The sequence below is a fragment of the Ammodytes marinus genome, assembly GCF_949987685.1.
Source record: "Ammodytes marinus genome assembly, chromosome: 8".
NCBI lineage: Eukaryota > Metazoa > Chordata > Actinopteri > Uranoscopiformes > Ammodytidae > Ammodytes > Ammodytes marinus.
In genome coordinates, this window is record NC_137212.1 from 25,517,468 (window position 1) to 25,529,955 (window position 12,488).

Genomic DNA, 12,488 nt, shown 5'->3' on the forward strand with positions numbered 1-12,488 from the left:
TAATGTTGTTTATCATTAGCGCTGGGATTACCCACCCTGGCTTCATCTGGGAGTCCATTAGCAGTAATGGCTGTTAGCGGATGTTGACTGATTGGTGCTTGCGTGGGGTTCCGATGATAGCTGCAGTCATGGTGACATAATGAGACCGTTATTGGCAATCATTCCGTCCTGGCACTAATGCGGATTCACAGCACCAGTCTATGTAGGCCCCCTTCCTCTGACAGAGGCTCTCTGCAGTGCTACAACATGCTATTTAGGGCCATGCACGCTAAAGACTATAGCCCGATTCCTCTGAACACTTGCCCTCAAATGTGGAGAGACCCTCTGTATGTTTTTTTTTATTATTATTTCAGATTGAGAATTAAACTACATTCTCTTGTTTGTCTGTCCAGGTTTCCAACTGGTTTGGGAATAAGAGAATCAGATACAAGAAAAACATTGGTAAGTTCCAAGAAGAAGCCAACATGTACGCTGCGAGAACTGCCGTGAGTGCGGCTAATGCATCCTCACATGGAAGCCAAGCAAATTCACCCTCAACTCCAAACTCTGCAGGTGAGACAGGAAGTCCCTGGCTCTGCTCGGCTACTAGACATGACATTTGCATTACTTCAACTAAGCAGCTATTGCAGTTCCATCAGTGTGAGGCTATTTCAATGCTGGCCCTTGTGATTTGTAGGGAACGAAAGCGGCCGATAGGGCTAACAAAAAAGGAATTTCTCCTACAAGGAACACTCCTATCACCCAGGAACGCGCCCATTGATATATTAAAAAAAGTGAAGCTTTCCGCATTAACACGTACAACTTCCCCTCAAGAGCAAAGCTGTGTCAAAGATTAGCCAACCTGAGCCCCATGCCAACTCTCCCTATGCTTACTGTCCTTTTGTCTTCATCTCAATGAGTCATATTCTTCATGTACGACTATTTCACGCTGAATTCATCATGTTCTGCTGTACTCACATTGAAAGGATAGGTCTGGTGATATTCTATACTTTTTTTATTGTCAGCAAATCACATGAAAAGAGATGAAACAATGGATTTGACTCAACTAACAAGTACTGCCTGGCTGGTATAGCCTGTGTTATTCCTATGTGCCATAGAGCTCCATTGTGATCGGAAAACTATTAAAAACAATGAGCCCCAAAGTTCCACTGGGGGACATTCTTTACGATGGTTCTAATCTGATCATTCTAGATAGAATAATGTAGCCTATTTGTATTTGTATCTTTTTCCTTAGACTTGTTGACAATATAACAAAAGTAAAATAGAATAATACTAGCCTTATATTTTCAAGCCTATAGGCCTAAATGTGTGTATTTGCGGTCTCAGCATGAGCCATAGGAAACATGTTTAGAACAAGTATGGAAAGCAGATGGAAAAACTATCTTAGTCACGTAAATCATGAAAAAAGAAACACTCCAAAGTTAATTTATCTACATATTTTGTCCTATTGTAGCTACCAGACAGGCATCACAAAAGCCCTGCAAGATTTGTTGAAAGTTGCATTTTTTCTCATTGGAGGGCGCTAGGCTACCAACTTCCCCCTATTTCTAGTGCTTGTTCTAAGATAGGCTAAACACATCCTGAGCCTACGTACTTTATTCTTATATTAGCCTAAATTATATGTAATTAATAAGATAATTTGACCTTGGGTATGACGGCAAGAAAGAGCTTTAGACTGCTTTTTCAATTCTTTTTTCCCCATTGTTCCAGCTAAACCATTTCTAACCTTTTCAAAACACTAATATAGGCCTACACATGGCTTGCTTATTTCTATGTCTAAATGAAAACACCTATACTTGACACACACTAGCACATCTGGTGTCTGCTGTTTCTCTTCAGTCCTCACGTGTCCATTAGTGTCCTCTTGGCTACGTTGCTGTCATCTAACATTCTAACCGTGGCTGCTGTAGCTAACTCCTGCTAGCTAACCCCTGCTACGTAGCTAACCCCTTGCATGCTGCCTGGACCGGCCTATACTTGCTTTAGCCTGCTTGCTCTCTGTCTCTCTGTGATTCGACTGCTCCCTCTCTCCTTCCAGGTTCTGCTGGCTCTTTTAACATGTCAAACTCCGGGGACTTGTTCATGAGCGTGCAGTCTCTCAATGGGGACTCGTACCAGGGGGCTCAGGTGGGAGCCAACGTGCAGTCACAGGTAGGGTGGCGAGCAGATACTCCTAAAGACAGACCCACCTCACCATCCCTATAGACCCTTTTCTCACAGCAGACATTTTGACTGCTCATACACAGGAGTAGCTATTAAAATTAATTGAACTAATGTCGTATTCAAGTTTTACTCTTCAATTAATTAAAGGTCACCTATTAGGCAAAATGTTTCTTCAACATAAATATGGGTACCCGGTGTGAATACAGACTCCCAAAGTATGAGAAAAAAACAACCCTCTCTCTTTGTCTCCACCTCAAGCTTCCTGAAAACCTGTAAGATTTCTCTCCTCTTATGATGCCATAAGGGAAGAAGCCACACCCCCCCTCATTACCAACCTAACCTAGCACTACCTCCACCTGTGATAAGCACACACCCCCTCTGAATCTAACTGGTAATTTGATTTAAACCGGCAGTTAGATTCAGGCCCAATCAGAGCAGACTGGGCGTTTTGGAAGAGAGTTTCAGACAGAGACTGAAAGGAAGAGATTCAGCAATGGCAGTTTGTGTCAAATAAAAACTTGTTTTGGACACAACAGCAGTTGTAGGAACCCAAATACAATGTTACACCTTACAACTAGCTTAATATGTGACCTTTAATTTGATTTGGCTTCTTATGAAGAAGTGTTACACCATTTGTTACCTTTTGTTTTATTTGTTAACAAGCGCAACAAATGTAACACAATCAAGTTAATTGAGGCTATTAACTAAACATGCTGTGACTGCAAGGCTAGTAAAGATGCTTAGCATCTTGTAACAGTGCACTGGAATAATGGGAGATTTTTCCTGTTTATCCCATTCTGCAGCCATTGCATGAGCGCAGAATTAGGCTACTCATGTTTTCTTGGTTTTGGCTTTGACTGGCATATTTGCTTGACATTTCCATTGTGCTGTCTGAAAATATAATTATTGCCTTTCTAGCATGAATGCACCCTTGTTTGTTTATTGTTCCCACATGAAACAGATTGATTCAACTTTGTCTGCAGTCATGCAAACCCCCCCACTGCAGTACTTCCACGTCCCCCCCAGGGGAGCCAGCCCAACAGTTTGAAAAGCATTAGCTTACTAGGACCTTATTGGAACCGAGCCGTCAAGAATGTCATTCATTATAACCTTGTTTTTCCTGCTAAGTCAAACTGTCTGTGGGGAATAGGGAACATACAATCTTGTACCGGCTCCGCAATAGGGCTTACTCACAGTCTCAAGGGCAGCATAGTTGTCACAATGTGTACACACTGTGTCAATAGTTTATATTTAAACCAGTAAAAGCTCAAATCTGTTATGTAACAACTTTAGACTCTAATATGTTGTCAATATTTTGTTTAACTCAGGTTTTACCCAACACATAGTTTTAAAGTGAAAAAATATGCATAATTAGTAAGATATTGCCACATTTGCATATCTATTTGAACATTTCTGGAAAAAATTGTAATACAAAATATTATTGTTTTATTTTAAGTAATCAACTAAAAATGTTCTTGATGAAATCTACAGTATTAAACATGTGACCCTATTCACCTGCAGTGTCTCAACTTCATTTCCTGTTGTGTGTGATTGGGCCTGAGGAGGAGGATGTACTTGCTGACCTTGCTTTGTTTGTTGTTGTGCCCATGTTTCAGGTGGATACCCTTCGCCATGTTATCAGTCAGACAGGCGGGTACAGTGAAGCTCTCACAGCCAGCCAGATGTACAGTCCACAGGGCATCAATGTAAGTATTTTCATTTGATTTATTTCTCTCCCTACCAATTATTTCAAAGCCATAGGGCTCAGAATGCCACTTAAGTAAGGACTGTGTCTGTGCTCCGTGGTCACCTAGTTGATTGCCTCTGTATTACTGGCCGGAGTACACAGCGTGAGGGGGGCCGGCCACACACATGCAGAGCCTGTCATGTTCAATCAGGTCTGGATTGGCACCTGCAGCCACATACAGTCAGCCCTGAGCCAAGGGCACACACACAGGTGACACCTCCTGCCCTGTTCTCTGACCAGCTGACCTGAGCTCCCAACACTGCTGTTCTGCTAAAAATAAAATCTCACTACCGCTGGAAACAATGTCCTAATATGCAGCGGGTGGACAAATATTTCCCTTAAATTATAATTATTTATAAAATGGCATCTTAATTTTCTTGGTTCAACGCATAAACTTACAATCTTGACAACATTCGAAAATTGTATTTCAAATGTTTCTCTGTGGATCTGTTATTTGTGGAGAAATGAACTTTTATATATATTGTACGTACCTCTGGTGGGATGGAGAATTCTTGAAAAGCAGAGATAAAGTTTGTTTGGTAATAAACATAGTAGTCTAAACATTTGAATCTGTAAAGAGTCGTTTCTCATGTCTGACATCTAGAACATTGACCAGAGATAGCAGAGATATGGCCATGGCTGCTCTGTGTGGTGGCGTATTGTTCAATAGCATCAGGTTCATCTCCCACTACCACGATTTAGTCTGAATAAAAGAGCGCTTTGCATGGGTGACGTATTTCTGTATTCACTTGAAAACCAGCTGAGAGCGGCTACTGTGATTGGTTTCCTCCTGTGAAAAACAAAGCGTGTGTAGCCAATTGCATTTTGGAAAATTTTAAATCAACAGCTCATAATAACAGGAAACAAGCTTCCTAGAAATGCAGTGGAGTTAAAAGAACAATCTTTGTCTTTGAAATGTAGAAGAGTGAAAGTCATACCTTACCTCCAAAAAAGGAGATACTCACGTCAAGCACAAATACTAAAACATATACTTAAGTTCAGTACTCAAGTGAATTTACTCCGTTACTGTCCACCACTGCTTGTATGCCATAGGGGCGTGCTACACTCATGTTTGTCTTATTTTGTAGCAGAGATGGGGTATATGGGGAGGGGGGTGTTGTGTAGAGGTGGGGGGGGGGGGGGAATTGCTTGCTGGCGGCTGCAAACAGTATAGGGAAATTCACAGCGACAAGCCGTGTCGTAAAAGGGTGAAATCGATAAGACAGACACAAGGAGAGCAGAGTGTGGACTTGGGACAGCAATCGCGGCGCATTGCTCAGATCATGTTGCGGCCTCACTAATGGCCCTGACAGCCAGCCACGAGCACACGCCGCTGCATGGGGCTCCTGCCTCAGTGGCCTGGGCCTCGTCGTGCCTCACTGGCCATATGATAATCAGATGAAATGTCTCCCGCATAACAAACATGGATGTGTATTCAAAACAGGCTCCCCGGCTGCTCCCAGCTGTGCTAAACCCCTGAGAGGGCTGCTAACGTATTCCAGGCCTGGGTTCTCTCTCTCTCTCTCAGTCCTTTGACCTCACAGATACGGTTCTCCTTGGACGCCCTGCTTGCTCTACCACATCTTACACTGCCACAATATGCTGTGTTATTCACTTTTATACAGTGTAAAAAGAAAAGCCCCGCGATGCATAATGTAAGAGCGGGATATCATCTGTCTGCCAGGCTGTTTTGCCTGTGATTTATGTAGCTCAGGCTAGTAAGTTAGGAATGGTGGCTCTTCTGCACCTGCCTTTTCCTTTTCACTACATTTTGTGCACCTCAGTTCTGATATATATTTTTTTCAATTAATAGTATTTTCTTTCAAAGTTGCTTAGTGTACACTGTATGTCATTATTTTTTAATCTAGTTGTATCCTTCTATGAACTGTTTTAGGTCCTTAAATTCAGTGCACAGAGAAGCACCACATTTTTAAAACAATACAAACATATTTTAGAAAATGCCAATACACAACCAGCCTTTGAAAGTCTTTATAAACCCCATGAGGGATCTCAGCACTGAAGCAGAGAAATCCACTGCAGGTGAATAGTTTAACATTTTATCACCATGAAACTTTGCCAGTTGATTACGCACATTTAAATAATGATTTTCTGTTCATGTTTGAATAAATATTCAAATGTGGCAATATCTCACTGAACATGTATTCATTTTCATCTCTAAAAAAAACAAAAATCTAGATGTTGGATAAATCCAGAGTTAAAATCTTTATTTTTATAATTACAACATACTAGTGTCCAAAGTTTTTACAGAACAGATTTTGGATACAGCTTTTTTTTCATTTTCTAAATAAACAAATACTATGTACAGGTTTTTAAAATGCATTATTAGATTGTTTTTTAAAAGAAGATGTATCATAAATCAGACAATGAACAACATACAGTATGAACAAATCCTCCTTTTGCTACCTTCAGAATAGTGCTTAGAATGATTATGGAAAGTGTTGTTGATGTAAGTGCTTTAGAAGATGAGATTTTTGGTTTAGAGTTTTAAATTATTTTTAAAGACACAAACAGACCAAGTATAGTCAAATAAACACCTACACGTACATTTTGGACCTTTTGATTTATAGTATGATAGAAGACAAGTTATGGGGAGAAAATAGGAAAAATACTCAAAATTGACCAGTGGTTGAAAAACGATGTTTTTGTCTGCCATGCCTTGCTTTAAAAGCATGTATAACTTGTATCCATACATCTGAATATAATTCATTAAATGAATGGAGAGTGGAGCAAATGATAGTAAGGAAACAACTTATCTGAAACAGAGGGACTGGATAATGACTGGGCAGGCACATAATGGCTGCTCCGTGGGTTACAGCTGTAATTACAATTTCTATTTAAAATTATAGTAACTTTGGAGGCAGAGCGCAAGTCACACAATTCTACAGTCTGACCCCTCCACTGTCTGCTGCCTTAAATAACAGCCTTTGAAATTAATGGCTGTCGTCGCCCCAACTGATGGCTCTGAATTTACTATTTATATCCTCAATGCTCTTTATTAATGGGCTGTCGCTGGAGAGGCCCTCTGTAGCAGCTCTTATTGTATGTTCATTCCCGCTGTCAGCAGCATAATTAGTGCACATGATGACTTTGATTGTTCTGGTTTTGTTTCAAAGGGGCTTTTCATACCATTCACATGTATTATTCATGTTATTTAAAAGGATAGTGAGTGACAGGCATTTATTTCTAGACAAAATCTTTAAAATGTTCTTTTTTGTTTTATGAACTGCTTCATTATGTGAATTACAGTGTGCAGTGTGTGATGGGGGTTCAGACTGTATTTCTGCTCTGCTGAGAACATGATTTTATTTTCTTGAAGTCAGTATCACTTATTTGTTGAAATATTAGCCGTAATAGGATATTTGTTAGCTATGAGCTATATCCTCCCAATCCAGGAGACGTAGAGTATCTAGCTTAAGGCTGTGTGTGTGATCCACCCAGTCCACACACCACAGTCACACATTACCTTGCCCTCAGGACTTCCATACGTTGGACCTCTCTGTGCTTGACCCAGCTCCCTTGAATAATGAATAAGAAAGGAATAGACCAGGTTTACATGCACAGCAATAACCCTGTTAAAATCATATTACGAATAAGAAATTGCAATGTAAAACAGAAGTTTCTGCTCACATAGGAGTAAGCCATGATCACATTAAGACAGCTGCTGGAGCATCCCCATCTTAGTCGCATTATTGTGACTTATTATTATTTATTATTCCAACTACAGTTTTTTCGCTGCATTATTCGGAATTTGCCGCAGTTTGCGATGCATGCCCCTGGTTTTACTGCTGTGAACCATGGTGTGAACCTCCTTAAAAGAAGCATTGTTCTGTCATTGTTGGTTTTTATTAGACAGTTTGGAGAGACGTAGATGAAATAGGGTAGAGAGGGGAATAACATGCAGTGAACAAAGGCGAACAGGGTCTGCTGCGACGAGGACTGAGCCTCTAATGGGTGGGGTGGAGGCTCTAGCCACTACATCATGAGCGCCCCTCCTTATTTAGATGATTGTCTTAACCGCAGTATGGAGTTAAATCAGAATAGTGCATGTTAACCTGCTCATAGACTAAACCCCCTTTGCATTTCTTATTTCTTCTCTCCCAGGCAAACGGAGTCTGGCAGGATGCTCCCACTCCATCGTCAGTGACTTCACCAACAGAAGGACCTGGTAGTGTTCACTCTGACACCTCCAACTGATCCTACATCCACTCTGGATCCAATCCTCTGTCCTCTGCTTCACAACTACACAATCTCCCCCCCAAAAAACTTAAGCTCAAACCCCATTGGGACTGGACGTGACGTACTGTATGTACTCAAACGGTGGGACACAGTTGGGGGTCTGGGATGACATTTCACCATTATGGACAAATCCTTCACTTTTCCTTATCCGGAACCTTGTCAGCACTACAGCGTTCTAGCAGCCTGCGTAAGGGGACTCATATCCACACTAAACAGTTTGTACAGTTTCCACTTGATGTCCATGTTGCCTCTTTGTATTTCTCTTCCATCATGTCTTCACACACACACAATAGGCGTACACAGCGCGCAGCATAATAATGCCCCACGTCTTGTAAAATTGAATTGCTTTTCACACTACCTCTATTCCAAATAACTACAGAGAATATGAAATTTCAAAATGCTTCGGTTTTACAATTTTTTTATAATTATTGGAATTCTTCTCCATGCCCTGTCATTACGCCTCTGTCTTTTGTTACTGTATGTACACATTTTTTTATGGATATGGTGCCAAAGTTCAACCCTGGAGGTGAATTTTGGAAATGTTACATAATTACAAGTTTTGCATTGTTCATGCCTCATACTCTTTGATAAGTATTATTATGTTAGTCCAGTCAGTCGTATTAGTCGGGTAATAACCAAGTATTCAGCTTCCCATTTATATAGTTTATATAGTTTGTATTCAGAACTTCTACAACAGACAATGAAATATCAGGCATTATTTTAGATTTTATTGCCAGAGCAGTGGTTTTTTTAATGCAGTAGAATAACTCAAAGAATTCACAATTTTTACGCAATTAGCAATTATCAAAATGAGCGTGACTTACCAAGAGAGTTAAAGTTCTGTCACGCATGTTGGCTGCATCCACAACATTTGTATAAAAAAATAAATAATAATAATCTGACATCCATCACTAAATGGATGACAACGTTAGCAGGAATTACAGTAGGCCAATATATGTATAAAAGCACAATAACACCTAATGACTGAACTCGAAGGGTAATGTTTGTAAATGCCACAGAGACACACATACTGAGGGAACTCAGAGGTTTAAAAAAGTAGTGGTCGAATAGTAAAGAAAAAACCGAGTATATAGACAGTACATTTTTGCCATGGTCAGTGTGCATCAGTCACATCAACATAGCCAAATACTGCTGGGAAACCAAATCCAAATCACAAAAAAAATTGTAATTCTGATTTTAAGGTGCCAGGTTGTGTGCATGTCTTTTCTTGGAGTTCACGTTCACTCTTCATTCATGGGATTATGTCTGTGTCATAATCCTGAGAACTCAACCGGACATTTGGTTCTTGTCTGCTCAAATGAAATGACCGTTACCGCACGTGATAAGAATTTTCCCAAGTATTATACTTATTATAAAATCATTTTTCTGTGCTGAAAATATCCCGAATTGTGACGCAAATATGACTCCATACACATCCAGTGCTGAGAAAACTTGGTTACCTTTCCCGTAACGCCTGTTCTCTGATAACATTAGCAATAATATTTGAAAGAGAAACTTAGAGTGTTTGAATTTTCAACCTTTGAGAGTGCCCTGACTTTTTTGCCATTTTTTTTTCAGTTTTAAATCATACTCAAAACACCACAGCCGTCAACACAAACCAATCCAAAATGTGAAATTAAATTGGTCGTATGTACAGTATAGTATGTTGTCTCAATATACACAGGATGACATAAGACTTCATTAGAGATCAGCATTTACAGACTTTGATACCAAAAAAAAAATGGCCGAATTTTTATCAACTAAATTGGGATCAGCTTTACCGGCGTTTTCATTTTCCTCTTTTGGTAGGATTTTATTATCTACGGTACTAGTGAGCTTCTCATAATGCGCTAGTGTATCTGTATTCAAAGCCAAAAATAAATGCAGTTGGGATACAGTAGTGTTTATATGAACTGAAACACCATGGCACACAAATCCAGATAATGTTTGGATGTATTTTTATGTCTCCATTCTGTGAATAACTCATCATTATCTCTTTTCATTTGATATTATTTTGCTTTGTTAGAGGGCTATGTTTCCTTTTTTAATGCTACCATTATATGTGAATTAGCCCAAGAAAGCTCTATACAGTATATACAGTATGTAGATATGCACCTTTACTCTTATTTTTAACTTTTTTTTTCATTTGTATCTTTGAATTTGGACAGCAGCCATTTTTGATCAGCCTGATAGAGTTTCCGTTGGCTTCGAAGTGAAATCATTCTAATAATTATTTTGTACTCAGACTCACCCGAACAACCCTGCCCTTTCCAAGATGGCTACCGTCCGAATGAAGTTATTGTTAACATTGCCCCTTTCTGGCATTGTTTTTAGCTTAACATGAACCCTTACACAAAAACAATATTCAATCCCCCAAGTCCCCACCCGGTCACAGTATACGGCTTGAAAACCACAGGTATTTTTTGAACAGTTGTCAGTGTGTCTGTATTTATTACACATGTATGAAAATTGTGGAATTGTTTCAGAGCTGCTGTCTGGAGGTCAGCCACGGTGATGATAACACCAATACAAACTCATGTGGATTATTCAGAGTGGCTGATCCCAGACTCACCTGCTCTGTATTACAGTGGAGCAGTCATTGAAGTGATACACAGAAACCTGCTTCAAGTCACTGGAGTGAACTGACAGCAGCAGCGGCCATGCAAGGCAAAACACAAGGATTGTTTTTTTTGGCATTTTTCCCTCTGGATTAAAAAAAGGCTCAACTCTACTTTTCAACATGGCCTGTCAAATATTACCGAAGCTTCATGTAATGATGCTTTTTTAGTTTTTGAATATAAAAGGGAAAAAGGGGCGCGAAAGAGATAAAATGAACAATATGTAAAACATGAAATGTTTTATTTGTTGCATGTCTTTTTTTTCTTCCAATAACGTACTGCAGTGTTTTTTGAATGTTAACTTCTTTTTTTTTATATATATATAAGGATTTCAGACGTTGAAATCGTGGAGCTTTTTTTCTCTCTTGTCAGGTTTTAACTTTTAAGATCTCTGCGTATGTAAAAAAGGGTATCAAATGGAAAAAGTATTGTCTTCTCTTTTTAATTCCAATTCATAACCTGTTTTCTGTGGAGAAAAAATAGCGGAAAGGTGTTGGTTTTAATGGTCTCTTCATTTGTACTGGCCATGCGTATCCCAAATAAATAGTTTCATTTGTTGCATAAAATGCAGTTTTGTTCCTCTTTTTTTCCATCTTTTAGTTTTGCCACCAAGTATGTGTGTATGTGTATGTGTGTGTGTGTGTGTGTGCTTTCCCCTCCGGACGTTTGTAAAAGGGTCAGAAGTCACTGTAGGATACAAGTTTACACGTTTGTAGGCGTCCAACACCTCTGGATAACATCGCACGTCTCACTTCCAAACTATGCTTCAACACACAGGCGTTTCATCACCATCACTAACATAGCGGCGCCGGAGCTCAGGCCTATAAGCTGCCCAGGGTGTGAAGGGGGGGGGACATTTTCACAGTTTGTGGAAGTGAGTGAAAGCTGTGTGCTCGGGGCAGACAGACACCCCCCCTCACCTCCCCTCTCCTCCCCACACCAAGCGCTTCCTTCCAGGCATGAGGCGCATGGTTAATGTGCGTCCCCTGGAAGAGGCGGAATCCACACTTATCTCTCTCCTCCAGATAAGACAAGACAGGATGTGTGAATCTGCTCTTCAAATTCATCCTTCCATGTTTAAAAAAAAAGTGTCTGAAACACATTGACTTGTGGATTAGGAAGAAGAGGTTCCCAGGAGGAGCATCCAGAAATCCCCCAGAGCGTGACGGAGACTGTGGGGGTGTGACATAATGCAAACATGATCAAGTGTAATGACATGGAGAAGGCTCCTTGTTTTCTATCAAAGGGCTTCTTCTTCTTCTACTTCTTAGAGCCAGTGTGTTTGGTGGGAATGAAATGGCAAGAAGTGCTGGACGTGTCTAATTTATTCATGCGTTTATCCTATACCAACCGAAAAGCCATTGTGAGGCTGAATCACTCATTACATGGTGAAAAGGTGTAAATCCCATTGGGAGTCAAATCAGTCCTATGTTCCTTTGAATTTCAAAAGAAAAGTAACAAACAGGCTGAAAATCATCCTGCTGCTATGCCGGGAAAACATGATATTTGTTTTTTCAGAAGACTACACCGGTTAGTCATTATCCATTAGACACGGTGAAAAGATGCTAATCCACAGGAATCTGATGTCAAACACCCATTAACAAATATACCATGAGGCTAAAATAGAGGTGAAAAGTCATAAATGTTAAATATTGTTATCTATTCCTGAAATTTTTAAACTCACTTCACTCTAAAATTCAGCT

The 12,488-nt window shown here is 40.0% G+C and overlaps 1 protein-coding gene across 1 annotated transcript in view; it reads left to right on the top strand.

The window, feature by feature from the left end:
• The window catches only part of LOC307254759 (pre-B-cell leukemia transcription factor 1-like), a gene marked incomplete at both ends in the record, with an annotated part of 60,410 nt that extends 52,285 nt beyond the window's left edge, over positions 1-8,125 (top strand). Inside the window, 4 exon segments of the mRNA XM_080033250.1 lie at positions 393-552; positions 2,039-2,151; positions 3,780-3,869; positions 8,033-8,125. Coding sequence (XP_079889376.1) covers positions 393-552; positions 2,039-2,151; positions 3,780-3,869; positions 8,033-8,125 — 456 coding nt within the window.
• Positions 8,126-12,488: the final 4,363 nt, after the last annotated feature.